Consider the following 21,929-nt stretch of genomic DNA (forward strand, 5'->3'; position numbering starts at 1 on the left):
CCTGGAGCTGAGCTGCACCACCTAGGAGAAGGTTCACCTTTGTCTGATCTGCTAGTGGCAGCCCTGGAACCTTGCAGAGAGGCTGACTGCCTTCTGTGGCTTTTATTTTATTTTATTTTATTTTATTTTATTTTATTTTATTTTTATATAGAGTCTTGCTCTGTCACCCAGGCTAGAGTGCAGTGGTGCGATCTCGGCTCACTGCAACCTAAGCCTCCTGGATTCAAACGATTCTCCTGCCTCAGCCTCCCCGAGTAGCTGGGACTATAGGCAGACACCACCACACCCAGCTCATTTTTGTATTTTTAATAGAGATGGGGTTTCACCATGTTGCCCAGGCTGGTCTCAAACTCCTGACCTCAAGCAATCTCCCTGCCTCGGCCTTGCAAAGTGCTGGGATTACAGGTGTGAGCCACCGTGTCCGGCCAGTTTTGTCTTTTGAGTGGCCTTGGCTGCACATAAAACCATGCCCCAGAACACTTTGCCTTTGCTAGGATTTTATTTGGAGACATTTCTTAGATCGTCTCTCCTTAGTGCCTGCTCCTGAGAAGTTCTTGTGTAAAACTTCAGGAAGTAGCTGGGTTGTCATTTACTTGTTTCACTTAAGTACTTCAAGGAAGAATTTGGGGTTAGCCTTACAAAATGGCTAGATACAGAATTATTCAAAGAACAGACAAGTTCGTGTTTGCTCACCTGCATTAGAGCATAAACTATTGGCCTTCAGATGATCATCTTGTTAATTCCAATGTGTGAATAATGCTAAATATTAGCATCACTGAAGAGATACTAGCATAGAACTAAATATGGAAAAATGAAAGTGAGACATTTAGTTTTAGTACATTTTTCTTGAGGGTGGGGATAATTTTCTCTCTCTTTTTACATTTCAAATGAGTTTTTTAAGAAAAACAAAACCCTGCCTCAAATGCAAAATGAACTAGATTGCTTTTTGAGCCTTCAGTAGTTGATAAATTGTTTTCTTTTTTTTTTTATTATACATTTTATTTAAAAAAAATTATCTTCATAGGATACATTTTCACATTAGAGATTCCCATTGTGCGAAAATAACAATTTATTACTTATAGTTTTATATTTGTTTTAGAACAAGTAGAACACATTTGAGAATTAAATCTCAGTTTAGAATTGAAAATATTTTGATACCTCTACAAGGGGAAACTTGCCCTTAAATGGAACTTCTCTATATTCAGAAGCACTCCAAGCATTTCTTCCTAGGATCTAGAAATTTATAATGTGAGATGTCAGCATTTCCTAATTTTAAAATTTCCCTAGTATATGTAACCATCAGTAGGTGGTATCTACTGACTAGAGAGGGAAGTTTTCAAAAATTAAACACTGTCTAATTTTCTGCAAAGTTTTTATTCATGAATTATGAGTATTTCCCTTTGTCCATTATTCCCAGTGCAAATATGGAAGTTTGATCATATACTAATAGTAATAAAGCTGGATTATCTTCAAGAGATTGATAAATTAAAAGGCAAAAGCTCATATATCATGTTTAGTTATACTGTGAGTCTTATGAGAAGCTGGGAGGCAACCCCATTAACTCACCAGAATACAGAACTCAGTCTCACAATTTCTTAGACACAATTCCTCTCAAACCTTTTCCTCAAAGATTAAATTCTGAAAATAATCTTAAGATTAAGATTATTAAGAGAAAAAGCCTGTCCACAAATGGACTTATCTGTTATTTCTTCCTTACTGTGAGCTGAATGGCATGACAAAGCAGAGGCAAAGAGGCATACATCAATTCTTCAAAGTATGAAGTCAAAAAGGTCAGAGCTTCCACAGCATGGCAACAGCTTTGCAGATGCCCACGTCGTGATAGTTGAAATAGCAAAGCCCAGCAAAGGTTAAAGCTGAAAGTGCCAAAAGCCCTGCCTTGGCAGCTTTCTGCGAGGCATCCCCATGAACATAGTCAGTAACAACTTGTCCAAGGCCCCAGTGACCATGAAGAGTGAGGGCTGCAGCCAGGGAATAGTCCATCGCAGAGCAAGGATTCAAATAAGCAGCCGGAAGCAGACCCGGGAGCAAAACACTGACAGCCCTCTGGCTAGTCCACTGGAGAGATGCAGCCTTGGAACCAGAATGGTGGCTGGGTGACAAGTGAATGTGCTGCACTCCACACCATTCTGGGATAGGTCGGTCTTGAAGAAATGCTGAGATATGAGCAGGTCTGACCACTGGGGTTCGCAGCAACAGAGCTCGGCCTCCTTGGGCACCGCAAAGGGCACTCAGCCTCCAGACAACCGCCATCTCGTTCCTCTCTAAAGCAATTAGTAATAGAATAAACATGATAGAAAATTCAGAGTGCACCAAAGAGTGTAAAGAGAAAAAAAGTTAAGTCTCCTTCCCTTCAGATCATTTGCCCTTGGGCGTGGTACTGCTCTGCTTTTGCTAGAAGTAGAGTACATTTTCAAAAGTCCTTAAACAGTTAAAATCTGAGCATTGAGTCAGTTTAAAACCCTTTGGACATTTTAGAACTGAGCCTGAGTGAAAGTACAGAGTATTACTTTAAAGTTTTATTTTTAAAAATCTTTCTGAAACTAGGATCTATTAAAATCGTTTTGTTTTTTGTGTTTGAAAGCTGTTCTGTCATATAATCAAAGTCCCTCATTATTCATTTATGTAAGAGAGGACAATGTGAGGTGCTTTTTGCTCCAAATACAACCAAGTGAATGTCTTTCTTCCCCTCTACCTTTTGTCATTTGCCCTTGGGCGTGGTACTGCTCTGCTTTTGCTAGAAGTAGAGTCTGGGCTGGGTATGGTGGCTCATGCCTATAATCCCAGCAGTTTGGGAGGCTGAGGTGGATGGATCAGTTGAGACCAGGAGTTCAAGACCAGCCTGGCCAACATGGCAATACCCTGTCTCTACTAAAAATTCAAAAAATTAACCAGGCACAATGGCACACACCTGTAGTTCCAGCTCCTCAGGAGGCTGAGGCATGAGAATTGCTTGAAGCCAGGAGCCAGAGGTTGCAGTGAGCTGAGATCGTGCCACTGCACTCCAACCTGGGTGACAGAGTGAGACTCTGTCTGAAAAAAAAAAAGAAGAAGTAGAGTCTGCACTTTGCTCATTTCCTCTAAATGGACAGTGGTAAGGAAGCATGATGTCCTGGCATAGACAACACTGATTTTCAGAATCCTGGAGATTCCTAGTTTCTTTCTTTCCATCCTCACCCTATAGCAATAGAATAAACATGATAGAAATTTCAGAGTGCACCAAAGAGTGTAAAGAGAACAAAAAGTAAGTCTCCTTCCCTTCAGATCCATTCAATAGAGGTGATCACCATTATCAATTTTTTGTGTACTGTAAGTCAGAGGCTGGCAAGCTTTTTCTGAAAAGGGCCTGATAGTTTAGGCTTTGATGGCCACACGGTCTCTGTGGCAATTACTCATTTCTGCTGTTGTGGTGTGAGACAGCCACAGGCAATACGAGAATGAATGGGGAAGGCTGTGTTCCATTCATTCCAATAAAATTTTACTTATAAAACGAGGTGTTGTGCTGGGCTGTAATTTGCTCACCCCTGGCCTGTGTTTATATGTACACACATACACACAAACACAATGGTAGCATACACACTCCTATATACCATGCATTTTATTTAAAAACTAATCTGATGTTCTTGGGTATCATGATAGGCATTGCCCCATCATCATACCCACTGCCAGTTAGGAACTGGTTAAATACGTTATGGTACATCTAAACAGCCATGCACCGGGTTGCCTGGGTATCATGTTATTGTATCACACTTCATTCCTATAGGACTAAATAGGCATTGTATCACTGCTAAGTAGCACTGAATGGTGTGAAGTGTGAGGCTCATGTCATTTCTTTCCCTCCATATGTGGCTTGGTCTTTTTACTTAATGTTCAAAATAACTTCTATTATTTTGTTGCTACTTTTTAGGAACTCTAGATATTTGTTTCTTTGATATATTTTATATTACATATATTTAATGTTCTAGGATCTTTTTCAACTCTTTTTTCTCCATTTTATTTTCTTGACTTTTAATTTTTATTTTAGGTTCAGGGGTACATGTGCAGGTTTGTTATATAGGTAAATTCATGTCACAGGGGTTTGTTGTACAGATGAGTTCAGCACCCAAGTACTAAGCCTAGTACTCATTAGTTTTTTTCTGATCCTCTTCCTCCTTCCATCCTCCACTCTCAAGTAGGCCCTGGTGTCTCTTGTCCCCCTCATTGTGTCCATGAGTTCTTATCATTTAGTTCCCACTTATAAGTGAGAACATGAGGTATTTGGTTTTCTGTTCCTGAGTTAGTTTGCTAAGGATAATGGCCTCCAGATCCAACCATATTCCCACAAAAGACATGATCTTGTTCTTCTTTATGACTGCATAGTATTCCATGGTGTATATGTACCACATTTCCTTTATCCAGTCTACCATTGATGGGCATTGAGGTTGATTCTGTGTCTTTGCGATTGTAAATAGTGCTGCATGTTTTCCTGGCTTATTTGCATCTGTCCTTCAATGCTCACTGTGTTTTCAATATTATTTCTGTTCCTTTGCAACCACTTTAATTGCTGTGGTGTTTTTATTTTTCTCTTCTCCTTTTTTATTCTGTTCCATTGGCTCATCTCTCCTGTTGTCTCATCTTCCATGAAGTCCTATCTCTGCATTGAGCTCTTGTTCATAGAGCAGTTGCTTCAGAAATATTTTAAATTCATAGTAATATGGTTGGTTATAAATTTTATTTTCTGTAGTAGCACTTCATTTCTGTGGCAGCATTTTTCTGGTGAGTGCTATCTGCTGGAGGTTTATAACATGGGGAAAGAGCAGCACCATATTCCAGATAGTAGAAATTTCTCCTTATGGCACCAGGCAATGAGTGTGTTTATTTGTCCCCAGTTGACTAAGCCCAGCCTGGCTGGGCACAATCCATAGTCTCTCTTACTCCACTCACACACTGGCCAACTGCAGCCCATACCTGTGCGTTATCTCGGATTCTCATTGGCTTACCCGTGCCTTTATTTTCTGCCAATCTGGGCCCAGGGAAGCCTGCTAGCAGCCAGCCCTCTTGTGTCTGGTGTTCCCATGTAGAATGGGTGTTTTGCCCATTAGAGTGGCCATTTGCTAAGACCTCAAGGCTCTACTGGCTTGGTCTATCCTCTCCAGCTGTGGGTTTCTTCTCTTCCATCTTTTCCTCTTTGACTGCCTTTGGCACCTCTCCCTCCTATATGGTGACACTTCGTTTTGTTTAAGATGGAATTTGCATTTCTGTTTCCAAGGCTCCTACTTGCTTTTATAGTAATGTTTTAAAGCAGAAGAGGAAACAAAGCAGAAGAGGAAACACTCTGCCATTTTGAAACTAGAAATGTGTCCTCCTGGTATTTCTCAGAAGTCATCAATAATCAGTCATGCCCCTAGATCAGGCTTCAGATAGTCCCAGGGTATGAGCCTCTTTCAGTTTTCATGGGAGGAGGCATCTGCTCCCGTCTCTAATCTCGACTCCTCAGAGCCTTGAGGACACCAGTTTCTCCCTGACTGATGCAATACCACTGGCTTAAATGTCTCTAGCCATTTAGCATGAATATCATTCACTCTAAGCATTTCAGGCCATTTGTCATATCTCAGCAAAATCATGTTACTTGAATTCATAGAGTTAAGCTGCAAATGGATATTTTTGAATCCACAGAAATTTCCCTCCAAGTTACGAATCTACTTGGCCAAATATTTTTCCCTTTCACTTAACAAATTTCGAGGAAATTCTAATTTCCTAATGTATGATCCAGCCAATTAGCTAAGGTGCTCTACCAATGAAGAAAAATGATATAACATGTCAGCAGGTCTAGAAACAGGAAATCCATTGTAATTATGTCCTTAAGTGCGATACGACACAGAATATCTATGAAGAGGGTAGCATTGGTAAGCTGTGCTTGTTCTGAACTAATCGAGGAGACAGTAAAAGTAGGCTATGAAGGACAATGCAAATGTGCATTGTTGTGTGCATTGTGTGCCAAGAGTGACCCCTGGGTAACAGCTCCAGACATTGTCTCTCAGCTATACAAATTATCAGCTGCCATTCAGTTGGAAGTGATTCAGGAAATACTGAAGGCTTCCTGCTTCATTCTTTGTTGGCTCTCAGGGCCCACATTCCACATCTGGAAGTCTTTCCAAACATGCTCTCATCTGGACTAGTATGATAGTAATACACATTAACTCATTTCTCCTCTTGCCTAAGAATTTTAACCTTTTACTCTCCTGAAACTCATAAAACATCTTAATGAAGATTGTTTATATTGAATAGCAAGGAAACAGATCTCATGTCTTCTCCTTTTAAAGTCAAAGAACTTTCATATTTTAACTATAAGACAGGGACACTATCAGGTGCATTCACATTATGCAGTAATAATAAAAGAGGCAGCTGTGGCTAATACTTACAAAGCCCTTTCTATGTGTCAGGCATTTTTGTGCGAGCTTTATGTGTTCTTTGCATTTTTCGCTCGTTTAAAACTCACATCAACTCTGTGATTTTGGTACTAATGGCATCCTCACATTAAAGGTAGAAAGCTAAAGCACAGAGTGGTTCTCTTGTCCAAGGTTACATGGCCAGTTAATAGGCAGAGCTGAAATTTGAACCAGGCTCTCTGGTCTTAGAGTCTATGATTTTACCGTGATGCAATGGAAGTTTTGTGAGCACCCTCAAGAGGATGCTAAGCCTACACTTGGCTTTAATAATGTGAGCTATATAATTTGTTTTCTCTCTACTATAAAGCAAGTTTAGGAGTCTGAATGAAGCAGACTTTTGTCATTCACTGGGTTGGTTTGGGAATTTAGAAATTTGTTGGAGGCCAGGTGTGGTGGATCACTCCTATAATCTCAGCACTTTGGGAAGCCAAGGCAGGCAGATAACCTGAGTTCAGGAGTTCAAGACCAACCTGGCCAACATGGTGAATCCCCATCTCTACTAAAAATACAAAAAATTAGCCAGGAGTGGTGGTGCATGTCTGTAGTTACAGCTACTCAGGATGTTGAGGCAGAAGAACTGCTTGAGCCCAGTAGGCAGAGGCAGTGAGCCGAGATCATGCCACTGCAATCTAGCCTGGGTGACAGAGTGAGACTCTGTCTAAAAAAAAAAAAAAAAGAAAAGATGTTGGAGTAATGGAGTAAATGATATCTTCATCTGGCTGGAGGATATAGTCAAAATAGGGGAGTAGGAATACCAATTATTTTCACAGTTGTGCTCCATAACAACCACAAAACCTCAATAGCATGTGACAATAAGAATATATTTTGCTCACGAGTCTGTGGGGTTCAGCTGATCCAGGCTAGAGTTGATGGATCTTGGCTGGCTCACTCATGCATTTGCACTCTGCTCTGCATTTAGGTGGCTGCTAATCTTGGTTGGTCATGCTTGCATGTCTAGGGTTTGACTGGCCATGGCAAGCATTCGACTGATGAGCTCATGGATGAGGCCAGATCAGAGTAGGAGGGCACTGCAAAGCTGTGTGATAAAGAACATAGATACCAAGAGTAAGTGAGGAATTAGAGCCATTAATGCAATTATTCTGCAATATTAAGGAAGAATGAAGATATATTTGTTGTTCTGGACATGTTGAGTTTTAGATACCAGTGGGATGTCCAAGTTTAATAAACATGTCTGGGACGGCAATTCCTAAAGCCTTTTGTCTCAAGATTGTTATACATTTTTTAAAAGATACTGATAATCCCAAAGAGCTTTTGCTTATGTAGGTTATATCTAATAAAATTACCCTATCATAAATTAATCTGAGAAATTTATTGTCATTTAAAATAAACCTATTTTATGTTAGCATAAATCATCTTTTATGAGAAAATGTTTAAAAAAAAACTCAGAGGAATGGCATTATTTTACATTTTTTGCAAAGCTTCTTAATGTTTGGCTTAAGAGAAGATAACTAGATGCTCTTATTTGCTCCCGCATTCCGTCTGTTGCTATATCACCTATCACGTGACCTCTGGAAAATGCCACTGTATGCTCATAAGAAAACAAGAATAAAAAAGGCCACTAATGTCTTAGTGTTATTACAAAAATGTTTTTTTTTTTTTACCTTCAGACATCCTGAAAGGCACGCCCTTTGGAAACCACACTTTGGAGAAAAGTATAAGCTAAAGATTGATTTGGGGCTGGGTGCAGTGGCTCATGCCTGTAATCCCAGGACTTTGGGAGGCTGAAGTGGGAGAATTGCTTGAGCCCAGGAGTTTGAGACCAGTGCCTGGGCAACATAATGAGACCCTATATCTGCTAAAACATGTTTTATTTTTAAAGATAGATTTGGGCAAGATCAATATGTAGGTAGTATGGTGTAGGGGCTCCGTAAAATATTGGGGTCCATTGAGAAGAGGATTGAGGAAAGGAGAGCCCTTGAAGGAGACTGAGAAGAAATCACCAATGAAAGAACAGAACAATATTTGCTGGATTTGGCCTAATGGGGTATAGTCAGAGGCTTAAGCAGGAGAAGTTTTAAGAAAATATTGAGCAGTAAAGGAGTGGATGCAGATGGAACTTTTCAGAGAAAAAAAGAAAGGGTAAATCCTTAGTGTAGAGGGTGACACATGGGCCAGGAAGGCAGAGAAGGGTACTGTTTTTAAAAAAGTCAGTATTTCAGTCACCCTCTTCCATAGCCTCCACCCAAACTTGCCATCTCCTAGAACCACTCCCCCTTTGAAATCATAAAGTCAGATGTTGTGAATACAGACTTCTGCCATCTAGTCCATAGACCCCTCGGGTTCATAGACCCCTTTACCTTTTCCCTCAACCTCTTCCTTCTGTCTTCACCTCTATCCTAACGCTGTTGGGGTCCACGGACAATCGCATCAACCATCTTTTTCTTTTTTTTGGAGTCATTATTTTCCACTTTTTTACTCCATCACCCTTCTGGACTGTCGGGCAAAATTACAACCCCCTGGATTGTCCAATTATGTACATTTTCTCCAAGCCTACAACTCAGTCTCAGAACACTGCTGGGGAAAATCAAACAACAGATACTCTTTAAACCTGTGGTCACCACCTTCAGGTGGGCCCACAGTGCCGCTCCTGAATCCTTTGACATTGTTTATCAGCTATCTTCTGTCATTCTCTACAGCAGCAGTGTCCCACGTACTCTGAGCAACTTAAACCTCCAGCAGCTCTACCGACCCCTTTCCCCCCAGCAAATACCTGCACTTCCTACATGAGAAGGACATGTTACAGTCCTTCTCTTGCTGTGTTTCTTTGTGGGATTTTCTTGTCCTCCTGGTTCTTATCTGTATCATTACCCATAGTTACTACCCCAAAATCTCCTTTGCAAGATTTTTCATTCCATCTGGACTGGATGTCCACTTTGGTCTAGGTGGTTGGGAAAGACCTCTAAAGAGATGACATTTAGTTCATGACCTGAATAACAGGAAGTAGCTGGCAGTGGAAGCACAGCAGAGAATTCTGGCAGAGCAGTTAAACAAAAGCCCACAGGTGGGAGCGAACGTGGCATGGTCCAGGAATGGCAAAAAGGACTGTGTGTCCAGAACCTGTGGTTGGGGGAGAGGTCTGAGAAATCAGAGTAGAGAGGGACCTGGCTGGGTAGAGAGAGAAGCGTCTGGGGGAAGAAGCCAACAGGGGTCTCACAGTATTGCCAGGTGAAGCTGGACACTGCGACCTTGTAGCAGCATTGAACTTCATGATTGTGTTAACTTTGGAGTTCAGTTTGGAATGTTTTCCATGCCCTTATTATGGTCTCTAGTTCTGTTTTATAAAATAATAAATTCTGGATCTTTCCTCTGATTGACTTACTGAAGAATAGCCAGCATGTCCTTGGGCACTGACTGGCTCAATCTTTTAAAACTATTAAGGCTCAGTTGTCACCTAGAATTAATACAATAGGAAAACTTGCCAAGGAATGTCAACTGTAACTTTCAATAATACAGAATACACAACTGGAGGTGTTTTCCATGCATGTTTCAAACACTGTAGCACAGGAGGGACAGCATAGAGAAGCCTGGGAGTGGATCCCAGGACATCTTGTCCTGGTTTCCTTACTCACTGCTTTTCTGTCATGACTTAGGTTCATGAGACACCTGGCCCTGTCACCAGTTAGCTGAAAGCACACATTATTTCATCCTCCTATAGTGCTGCTGCTTCTTGTGATGAGTCCCTTGTAGTATTCTGTTTTCTATTATATTTCAAAAGTCCAGGCTCTCTCTGCTTGAAATACTCTGTGCTTCACATTTTCTGGCTACCTCTTGTTATTCAGGTCATGTCTTTCCCAACCATCTAGGAAAAGTAGGCATCCAGTCCAGATGGAATCAAAAATCTGTTGGAATGGGGCACTGAGTCCATGAGAGGTGAGGATCAGAGTGGAGTGCTAGAAAAGGAGACTTTGGGGATAGTTAATTCATGGTAATGATATAGATAAGCACCATATGGATGAGAAAAATGCTCAAATTTACCTGAGAGAGTTTTTAGTTTTTATTTCTTCTTTCTTTTCTTTTCTTTCTTTCTCCCTTCCCTTCCCTCTCTTTCCCTTTCCCTTTCCTTTTCCTTCTTTTTTGAGACAGGGTCTCTCACTCTGTTGCCCAGGCTGAAGTGCAGTGGCACAGTCTTGGCTCACTGCAGCCTCAACCTCCCAGGCTCAAGTCATCCTCCAGTCTCAGCCCCCAATGTAGCTGGGATTACAAGTGCCCGCCACCACACCCGGCTAGTTTTTGTGTTTTTGGTAGAGACAGGGTTTTGCCATGTTGGTCAGTCTAGTCTGGAACTCCTAGGCTCAAGTGATCTGCCTGCCTCAGCCTCCCAAAGTGCTGGGATTAAAGGTGTGAGCCACCTTGCCTGGCCAAGAATTTTTAATTCTATACTCCTGTTTAGGCGCATCATAGTCTAAAGCTTTCTTCCTTAATAACTTTTAAAAGAAACCTGTAATATTTCTTTTGTATGTTTTACTTCTTTAAAAATTATTCAGAGCAATGGACAATAGACCAGTGCTAATCCACAAACTGTATTATTGGTCTGCAATAAGCACAGAAATTGTTTAGAAACTTTTATAGCAATTTGACATTGCTACATCATTCAAATATAATCAGTAAACTCTTGTTGAAGGGGATGTTGTTGAACTTGCAAGGTGAGTTTTATGTTGTGCAATCTGCATCCCAGTAGGGGATCACTGCATCATGCACAGTAGGACCCCACATTAAAACCTACATTTTAAGGTTTCTTAGCTGTCACCAAAATATGTATAAAAATCTGAGAGACCGTCAGGTTTCTTTTAAACGTATTTTTACGATCATTTACATTTTAATCAAAGCTGCTTTAAGTATGTAGTTCAACATTACTGGCCAAATTAGAGAAGTACCCTATTTATAGTTGGTGAATTAAGCTTCACTGGATTTTTGTCAAGACAAGACATATCTTTTCTGAAAAGAGTACAATAGAAGTGATTCCAAATAACATGTGATTTTTTTTTCTTAAGACAAAAAGTTTATGCTGCTTTTACTCCTCTGTGGAGCTTGGGTTTGCAGCTGTCATTGTTGGTGAAATAGTAAAACCACTTGTGGAGGTGTAGGCTAATAATACAATGGAATCATAAATGCCTCTTACAAACAAAAAGCCAAAATAATTTTTTGAAAGAGTATTTAATTAAAAAGTCACCAGAAGTAGATGCCAATATACCATGCACAAACTATATACTTTGTGGACTTCCTATAATAAAGTAGCATTTTAAGTAAGATTAAAAATGTATATACACATTGCCAAGGTATTTGTGAAAACTAAAATTTGCTTAGAAACATTGGGTGAATCTGTGGTAAAAAGGGTACTACATTTCATAACTAATGATATGAAAACCAACTTCAAAAAAAGCCAGCAACATATTTTTCATTTTAACTTGAATACACAGGCAAATCTTTTTAGTGTATGTACAATTTAAACATGATTATCAGAATTTTAAAAAAGTTCTTTGGCAATAAACACAACTAGCTGTGAACCATATACAACTAAGGAAGTTTACGTTGTTGGTGAATTGGAAGTTTAAGTTTTAGGTAGGGGTATGTTTTGCTGGTGCGGTTGCATTGATTGTAAAACTTTCTGGAGTACTGACTCCGCAGATTAAAGAAGCTGCTGGAGAATGAATGTAACTTAATACAGTGGCTCCTTCAGAAAATTTTGCTGTGATGTCAGCCAAACTAAATAATGTGTTTAGTGACATAGTAAAAGTTGTGGTTACATAAAGGCTAGTGCATTAGATACTAGTTTACTAGTTTATTCTCTTTATTATGTGGTAATAAGGAAGCCAATCATAACGAACTATTATTGCATGCTGAGTAACAAGTAAAGAGAAGTTCTGTCAAAAATGTTTGAACCATAGATCAAACCCTTATTTTTTTCTGCAAGATAGGAAGCCAGTTTGGTCCCAACTTTTTAAAGATGTAAACTGGATAGCCACACTTGTTTATTTGCCAGATTATCTTCAATATTTTTACTGAGCTTAATATTTCCTGCAAGGAAAAAAATGCAAGATGTTTTCCAATGGCCAATAACATCAAAGGGCAAAGTGAAAGACGCTTGGAAGAATAGCTTCCATAAGTTGTTATGATGTAACTTGATAACAATTATCAATGAAGTAGGTGATAAATTTTATATTGCACAGTTGCAAAAAGTTATCAAACATCGTACATATTTTATACAATGTTCTGATTTTCAGAATAAACCAACACAGAATTCATGAATTCAAAGTTCATGCCATTGAGATAAAATTTAAATTTGACTCTAACTTTATAGTATAAATTGTTGTAATTGGCTATCATTGAGGAATAAAGACAAATTTTGAAGTTAAATTATCACTTGCCTGAGCTTCCTAAAATTGCTTGAAAATCTTCTGTTCTCCTGAACATATATATGTGACACTGTCTTTTCTGCTAATAGTGTAGTAGAAAATGGTTTAGCTATCCCTTATCCTCTGCAAGTAGCAGTGTCAACTTATTGTAGTAAGTAACCTCACTTACATGAAACATTGCTATACCTGTTTGTTCAAAGTATGCATATAGACATTTAATATAGGGACTCAGCATTTCTCTCATGATTTTAGAAAAATAATTGAGGAACACAAAATTATGAGTGTAACAGTGATTGTCCATATTAATTTCCCATAAATAAATGAGCAATGCATAGTTTTTATAATTCTTTTTCCTTTTATGTTGATTATAACATTTTGTATTTGTTATGTACAACACAAATTGGGATTCAAGATTTCATTTTTCTAGAAATTCACTTTTTATTTAACCAAAGTATTAGTCTACAACAAACTAGGAAAAAAAAAAAAAAAAAAAAAAAAGGTGGTCCCTTCACCACAGACTGAAAGGTACCTGATCCAAAAGAGGGAATAAATGCTAGGTTAATCATAGTAAGAGGCTCTACATTACTCACTGGAATCTATTAAGTTAACGGTCATAGTTGTTACATATAAATTGGGGCCAAGAACTTCAATCTTTCTGAACACAGGGCTAGCAAAATAATAAAGCAACATTTTGTGAAAGGATTGTTTCTATAGATTCAATTTCCAATTTTCTGCTCTCACAGAGCTCAAAACATCCTACATCCAACCTCTTTCCAACCTCTGCTATTCTAACACCACTTAGCAATGAAAAATTTACAATAATTTAAATCAGGAAGAAATAAGATCTCAACTGGCTTGGGCTGATGCACTTGATTTATTTTCTAAACTGTTTTTCTTAGGAAAGAAAGAGGCTCTGCCTCAATGTTCTTTGTAGTCTGCAGACTTAGTTCAAAGTCAGTGTTCTCAAATATGTATTGACTAAATTAGTAGTATAAGGGGATATATAAGAATTTAGAAAAAAACTTAAGCTTCTTGAGCAGCTCAAGACTTCATTCTCATTAACTCATTTCAGTGGAAATCAAATGAGTCACCATACTCATTGACTCATTTCATTAAATTTGTTCTTGAGGTAACCATAATTTTCTCATTGGGAAAAACTACCAAACTCCTTATACTATGCCAAATCTTTTTCGATAGGCCTAAATTTAAAGAATGAGTGCAGAATAGGAAAAAAGCCCATATTTACATTCAAAGTTTAAAGCCACCTAGTATCTGAGGTCACTGATCAAAAACAGCTGCCACATTTCCCAGTGGGGAGTAAAATAACCCAACTTAAGAAAAAAATGCCCACAGTCAGACCAAGGTCTGACTTTGAAACGGGTTAACGTAAGGAGTTCTCACTGCTGCAATAAAGTTAAATATGCAACACCAATAAAAGAAAGCATTTACTTTTTAAGGAAATAAAACAAGTAACACTGGTATCAACTTGAATGGATGCTTCAGGAGGGCAGGGGATTTTGTGTTTTGTTTAAACATCTGCAGAAAGATGATCAAAGCAGTGTGTTCTCTCCAGTATCAAGAGGTTAGAAAATGGACACCCTGTGACTTACTGGGTTCAAAGCTTTGAACTAGAACATGTAATGTTTTAGATGGTTATGTTTACAGCTTCTCCATATGAAATATTCAGTAAGAGTATACTCACTTATATATTTTAAAGAATCAAACTGGGCAATGTTAAAACTGATATTTGATCATGACCTTGGATAACAATCATCTAATTCTTACCTTTCTCCAAAAAATTGGGCACATATCCTCCCAGGTGGGAATGTTAATGCTCTGGTATTTACAGAATAGTCAGTTACCTGCTTTGTACACGAGGAGTCAGTGAACCATTAAGTAAAATGTGTATCTGACACACCACAGCTCCCAAAGAATGAATTTACCACTGACATCAAGGTTTACTGTGAAATGCAGCAGATACGTATTTTACAAAATATGAAATTTAATGAAATTTATACTTTTAAGCAATCATTTCAGTAAAAGAAATTGTTATGATGTATATGTATGACAACAGATTCAGAACTGGTTAGAGTTGAATTTCAGCAATACATTTTAAAGGTATTTGCCAAACAAACCCTAAAGCTCATTTTAAGTGAAAACATCATCATGAAAAAAGTCATGTCACATTGACTAACAAGGTTGGTAACAAATGTAATGATCAACTTTATCACTTAACATTTCACAAGACTTTTTATTGGTTCTAAAAAGTAATATTTTTAAGGTATGGTATATAAACAAAATAGCCATATCTTGATTTTTGGCAACATGAAAAGGCCAATTTCCTTTCAAAACAATTCCTGGACTACAGCTACAAATGTAGTGAACAATGTAGTCATATAGAGTAAAATTCAACTCCTGACACACACTTCTATGGCAACTGTAACATAGTTAACACTTGGCCTGTACCTATATGAACACTGATCCATTAGGGGCCAGTGAATAAAAATTTCTTCAATCTCATTTGCTATTTTAGTTGAGGATTCTGATTTACAGAAGAGCTGGGCCTTTCCTTCTCCCATTCCTTTTATAACTTCCTATCCAGTTTCCTGCAGTTTGTTTTTCCTCCTATATGAATTGTTCTTATAATCTTTAAATGTATCTGTTTCCATTCACTTTATGCCTGCATGCTTCTCTATGACTTGCCAAACATGTAGAATTGGGTGTAAAGTGGTATTTTTCCAAGGTCAAAAGAAGTATACAAATTCATTTATTAGGATTAGGTTTAAATTGCTTTCACTGAGATTATTCAAAGGATTTTTGCCTTCATTAAAAATTATATCAAGTAAATAAAAATATGACATCCATGTTTGTTCACCAATAAGGATTTAGGTTTATCCAACTTTTTGCTAATACAAATTCAAGCATTGTCTTCTTTAAGTTAAAAATATGATTATCGTTCCCAGTGGATGTATATAACAGAATACAATAGGGGTGTCAGATTTTTAGGATATTCAAAATTATGGAAAACAGAGGTTCAATTACAAAAAGCCAGCTAACAGCACAAAGGTCACCAAGGTACGATACAATTTTGAGTGGGACCTACGCAGTGCTACTTAGCCATTAAAAATGCCAACAAAAGGAATGGGGGATGAATCACAGTAAGTATTCCCTTAACTGTAACACTTAAATATGCATGTACACTGACTGCATTCTATTTCAGGTGCTTGTATAACTGTAAAGACATTATATTACGAAGAAACACAGCTGGAAGTCTGGGCTTCTGCATTGTAGGAGGTTATGAAGAATACAATGGAAACAAACCTTTTTTCATCAAATCCATTGTTGAAGGAACACCGGCATACAATGATGGAAGAATCAGGTAATAATGACTCACCAAAAAAACTTGTATTAAATGTTGTTTAATAAATGCCAACGCTTGGCCTCATTTGAGATAAGGCATGTATTCATTGTACTTTGTGGGGAGTTAAAGTATTTACGTAGCATTCAACTTCTGAGAAATCCAAAATAATTACACATATTCTTAGTCCCATACTAAAACTCCCCATACTTTTAGCATTCCTTCTAACACAAGCTGGGTGGATAGTGAGTTTGGAGAATGTAAATAAGAGGCAAGAAATATCTAAATTAAAAGTAACATAATTAAAAATGGTCAGATGCAGCAAAAATTAGGACCACTAAGATAAACTTGCATTAACTTCAATGAATTAAAATACTAATCATATCTTGTTTTTTTTTTTAGATGTGGTGATATTCTTCTTGCTGTCAATGGTAGAAGTACATCAGGAATGATACATGCTTGCTTGGCAAGACTGCTGAAAGAACTTAAAGGAAGAATTACTCTAACTATTGTTTCTTGGCCTGGCACTTTTTTATAGAATCAATGATGGGTCAGAGAAAAAACAGAAAAATCACAAATAGGCTAAAAGTTGAAACACTGTATTTATCTTGTCAGTTTTGATATGTAAATACACTGTTAAAATGTCAGGAAAAGTATCTAATGAAAGTCAGTTACACCTCAGAAAATATGATTCCAAAAAAATTAAAACTACTAGTTTTTTTTCAGTGTGGAGGATTTCTCATTACTCTACAACTTTGTTTATATTTTTTCTATTTAGTAAAAAGCCCTAAACAGCTAAAATGATTTGTATACCCCACTGAATTCAAGTTGATTTAAATTTAAAATTTGGTATATGCTGAAGTCTGCCAAGGGTACATTATGACCATTTTTAATTTACAGCTAAAAGACTTTTTTAAATGCATTGCTGAGAAACAATGCTTTCATCAAACAATAAATAAATATTTTTCAGAAATTATAGTTGTCTTTTAGTATGCGATACTAATTAAGGTTACTTGTATTACCACCATTTAAAAGATCCTAGTAATTTATCCTTTCAAATACCATGTTATTTGTTACCATCACTGACACATGTCTTCTAGGGTTATCCCTAAAAATGCTCACAGAATTATAAACTTGTTTTGTTTTAGTAAGAAATGGCTAAAGCTCTTTTTTCCACAATCGGTAGCGACTGTATAAAAACTTGCGCTGCTCCACCAGTGGGCCTTGGGAAATGCATCAAGGCCAAACCAGCTTGACCCTGGCTCATAGACAGACATGGTCATGAGGCTATTTAAATTTGTGCCACATGAAGAGTGTTTGTACACGTGCCTCCTAAAAACTACACTAAGGGTAATTTATTTCATAGAGCCCACCCAAATGCCTTATAGGTTTTATTAATTAGGATATGAAAGTGTACCCCATTTGGTTTCACCAGGAACCCAAATGCTATCAAAAAGTTGTGATATCAAAAATGTATGAGTCTCTTAATATACTCAGCAAGAGTGTCACAGCAGTAATGATCAAGACTAGTTTTAGTCTCAAGCCTTAGAGGGGCCCTTTGTTGCCTTTTGTGGTGCAGCCTCTTACGAGACTGGTGTTTTGTTTGTTTGATTAACAAAACTGTGGCCCAAGTGGAACCTTGACCTTTTCTCAGATAATTTGTTTATGTACACAGCTAATACAGCTCTTTAAGAGTCCCTGTTAAGTGACTCATTCACATTCCTTTCTTGGATATAAAGTCATTGCTGTCTTTATTTTTGAAATATTACAAGACAAAGATTTTTAACTTAACATGAAAAATTCACTCTTTTATTTTGGGAAAAAAGTTAACTTTTCATACTAACAAACAGAACAAGATTTAAGGTAAATTTCTTAAACATTATCCAGAAAAATAACAAGATTTATAGTATCTACTTCTGGTACTAATATACACAAAAGGCCAAAACCATGCCTATTCTGCAGGTGTAGCTTCGGTGCTCTCCTGTTCAGGGGCAGGCTCACTGCCCGCTTCTTTTCCTTCTTTGCTTCTTTTAGATTTTTTGTGTTTGTGTCTCCTGTGACTATCTCCTTCTTCACTTTCATGGCGACGTCTACTATTACTGAAATAAAAAAGGTGTGTTCTGTTTAAATACACAATCAGTGACAAAAATCCAATCACTCTAAGGAAATTCTCAATATAACACTGGGTTTAAAATAATCTAATGCATTTTCTCATCAATATAGTGTAGGGAATAATCAGTTTTATGTGACTTTTATGCAGGGATTGTATTTATTTTATAGGGCCATCTTCACTGATATTATCTCAGATTCCCAGTGCCTATACAGCTTCTGAAATGCATATTATAATATACAGTAACAAATTAGAAACAAGCACTGACTCAAAACTGGAAATACTGTAAAGGGTTGATTTTTGGCAAACAATAGGTATTTTGTTTAATGCTTTTTTAAAAAAAAATTGAGACAAGGCCCTGAATTTTTCTTTAATGAAACCAAGCACTGCTTCGTTTCATAACTTACTAAAGACTGGTTCATAGGCCAAAATTTCCCCTCTTCCAATGCGATAATGTAGTAAGTCAAAATCTCTCCCATACTATTGGCTCACTATTTTATTAAAGAGCAAACCTTCGAGACGACTTATGTCTGGTTTCCTCTTTTTCCCTGTGTCGTCTTTCTCTATGTCGTTCTTCTTTCTCTCGACTTGCTCTGTGACGCTCATAACCTCTTTCTGCATATTCCCTGTATCTGTATCGTTCTTCATCGCTGAAATTGAAATAGAAATGTTTTCTTGACAACTGGACTATTAATTCTGAATGGATTCAAACTGTAAAAGAGGAGATGTGATCTGCAGTCCAAACCCCAAATCCTCACATTAGCATCTTTTATAACATTAGTGAGGAATAAATATTTGTTGAGTTGAGAGGAAAACAATGGTTGTTCTCAAACTAGCACTAGAGCTAAGAATATAAATATATAATAATTACATATGTTAAATGACCAATTTTGTTCTGTGCTTTCATAGCTGTTAAAAAGATTTAATATAACAATGCTTTGGTTTTTTCATTTCTTGAAAAAGTGAGATCTGCAACTGATTTAAATTATCAGCTTTTAAAATTTTTGCTTTTAGAATTAAAATAATATTTGTATATCTCAGATTTCTAATCAATATTCTTGGAAAGTCTTGGACACATATTTAACATTATAAAAATATACAACTCACAATGACTACAAAACAGAAAGCAAGTATGTTTTTAAACTTTAGGTTTATCATTAAATATTCATCAAATAGAGAAGTATAAACATAAAGAACAGAGACATTAAAGCAACTTCTACAGTATCCATACAAAATGCAGATTGGACATACCTGCATTCTGACATCCTAATTACGTGTGTGTGTGCTCGCGTGTGAGCACGCGCGCGCGCGGGAGGGGGAACTACATGGCTAATAACTTCAACTGCATACATATAAGTTGCATCTCCATTTTCTGATTTTGGATTGAATTACATAGACTGGTGAAACTGAGACGAATGGCTAGAGTTAGAGGGTGGTCTTTCTTTACCTCCCTAGACCTCTTCCTTTCATGTTCTTTAACTGACATTCTCTTTCCATCTTTCTCTTTATCCTTCATGTCTTTTATTTCTTCCTTTTTCTTTTTTTTGTTTAGCATAGAAATCAACACTTTCTACATCAGTAAATTCCCTTAGAATAAAATAATCTTTTAGAAGAGTATGCTGAAGAGCTTTGATTTCTAGAAATGTTTAATATGAATTATTAAAGTAGTAATTTGTATGAAACATCAAGATGGTAAGGAATCTCAGGGTTTAACATAGTCAGGTGACAACTATAAGCCATGTTTTAAAAGACATGTCAGCCTATGTTCTAGCAAAAGTAATGATTCAGTAATGCTATGCTTAATGCCCAAATGTACTGCTGACCAAGTTATTATCTGTGATACATTAAAATTTTAGAATCTTATTTAAAAAACAGAAAATGTATTAATATATACTTTTGCACATATTTGTATATGTTATTTCCACTATTTTTTTCCTATCCATAAATATGTACTTTGTAATTGGAGTGTGGAGGCATGTCACCTGAAAGGGCACATACCATGCCAGTCAGTGGAGAGCAGCAGAAAGAGTACAAGTGGAGTACACACAGGATCACATCCTGATTTTGCTATTTACTAAATGAGTGACCCAGGCTGTTACTTAACCTCTCTCAGCCTCGGTTTTCTCATCTGTAAAACTGCCAAGAGTCTTTTTCAAGGCTTTTTACAGAACTGACAACATTTATAAAGTGCTTGGTATGAAAGCAGGCACTCAATAAATGGCAGTCTTTGGTGAATTTAATGCTTAATTTTTTCAGAAGCAGAACTTTTTAGTACCATGTCTTGAAGTAGAATAAACTAGCACCATAGGAAATATAGTTAACTTCTCTCAAAAAATAAGGCTTTTCAATGACTGCAACTAGATTTACATAAAAATAATTAAAGTCAATTATCTCATAATGTGTCATTTGTAACTCTCTTTTTCCTCTTACCCTAAAACCAACTCTTGTTGAACTCGAAGCCCTTAGATTCTAAAAGCAGCCCTGTGATGGGAACCTTACAACAGCCAGTAGAAGACTGGGTCCTACACACAAAATAGAAAGCCCCTATTCCTTCCATCCCCTTTTCTGATAAATGGCTGAACCAGAAAGGTTTCTCTGAACCTGGAAATTACATTAGAGTTCATTTCAAACATCCTCAAATGACCAGCCTTCTTTCTGGCCCACAATTAAGCTGCCTAAAAAGCAGAAGTTGTAACTGGTCTGTAATTTTCAAAACAATGGCCCTGTAATTTGTAAAGCAACATATACTACATGCCATACTGCTAAAATATCAGCCTTCAGACACCTTTACTTATACTTCACTTGGATTTTCCAGAGCATAATGTTTTCCTGGGATAATTCAGAACTCAAAATTCCTCCACTTTTTGTCTTTCTGACCTTAAACATTTCAGTCAAATTTAGGTAAACTTTGACTCCTAATGCCCTACAGTTCAGCAACTTGAATATCAAATGTGGTTTAACCATTAATGCTTTTAAGTTTCAATAAAAACTCAGTAATATCTGTGCATGTATTTGAAGCAGAAGAATTAGAAGATTTAGCCAAATCTTCTATAAACAATGTGTTATTTATGCAAAGAGAATTTATGAGCTCTGCCTGGTAAAGCAATTTATTTTATTCTTATTTCCTATCAAATTTTGCATTAAGCTCCTTACTTATAAACATGTACAATCTAGAGATAGCAATGCTATCTCAAACATATTCATTTCCACATTAGAAACAATCTGACTTTCTGGAATGTAATGCCCTCAAACTTAAAATGCACTTAAATTGGCTAAAGTCAACAGCACATTTCCCACCAAGCAAACACAAATCATATACTCATGCACACATAGACACACACACACACACACACGTATCATACTTATTTGGTCAATAAAATTTTATTAAGTGCCTACGATGTATAAGTCATATCAGTAGGAGCCAAAGGAAGGAAAAAAGATGAATAAATCCTTATCAGTTCCTTCTTGTGCATTTTTTTAGGTAAAGTTTTAAGCTACTGACCAGTCCTAGTCAGCTTGACAATATGAGGGGGTCTTCAAAAAGTTCATGGAAAATGCATACTATGAAAAAATTATGCATGGATTTCAACATTTTTCTGCACCAAAATAAACTCAGTAATTTGTTACAACATCGCCGAACA

The 21,929-nt window shown here is 37.1% G+C and overlaps 2 protein-coding genes and 1 pseudogene across 26 annotated transcripts in view; 1 reads left to right on the forward strand and 2 right to left on the reverse strand.

Annotated features, from left to right (window-relative positions):
• LNX1 (ligand of numb-protein X 1) overlaps positions 1-17,324 on the forward strand; it is a 128,104-nt gene extending 110,780 nt beyond the window's left edge. The window contains exons 10-11 of one of the 2 annotated variants that reach the window (XM_023183123.3): positions 16,041-16,199; positions 16,581-17,154. In XM_023183123.3, coding sequence (XP_023038891.1) covers positions 16,041-16,199; positions 16,581-16,716 — 295 coding nt within the window. In that variant the 3' untranslated portion in view covers positions 16,717-17,154. Of the gene's footprint in view, positions 1-16,040; positions 16,200-16,580 lie in introns of both variants that reach the window. The other variant, XM_023183124.1, reaches the window with a different exon arrangement.
• Positions 978-2,275, reverse strand: LOC113219788 (annotated as a pseudogene). Its single transcript, XR_003306803.1, has one exon. The product of XR_003306803.1 is annotated as a succinate dehydrogenase [ubiquinone] cytochrome b small subunit, mitochondrial pseudogene (transcript).
• The window catches only part of FIP1L1 (factor interacting with PAPOLA and CPSF1), a 75,025-nt gene continuing 68,115 nt past the window's right edge, over positions 15,020-21,929 (reverse strand). For 17 of the 23 annotated variants that reach the window (XM_023183133.2, XM_031935345.1, XM_023183129.2 and 14 more), the window contains 2 exons: positions 18,801-18,938; positions 15,052-18,277 (listed from right to left, as the gene is read on the reverse strand). In XM_023183133.2, coding sequence (XP_023038901.1) covers positions 18,130-18,277; positions 18,801-18,938 — 286 coding nt within the window. In that variant the 3' untranslated portion in view covers positions 15,052-18,129. Of the gene's footprint in view, positions 18,278-18,800; positions 18,939-21,929 lie in introns of all 23 variants that reach the window. The other 6 variants (XM_031935349.1, XM_031935351.1, XM_031935353.1 and 3 more) reach the window with 1 other exon arrangement.

This window comes from Piliocolobus tephrosceles, chromosome 3, assembly GCF_002776525.5.
Source record: "Piliocolobus tephrosceles isolate RC106 chromosome 3, ASM277652v3, whole genome shotgun sequence".
Taxonomy (NCBI): domain Eukaryota; kingdom Metazoa; phylum Chordata; class Mammalia; order Primates; family Cercopithecidae; genus Piliocolobus; species Piliocolobus tephrosceles.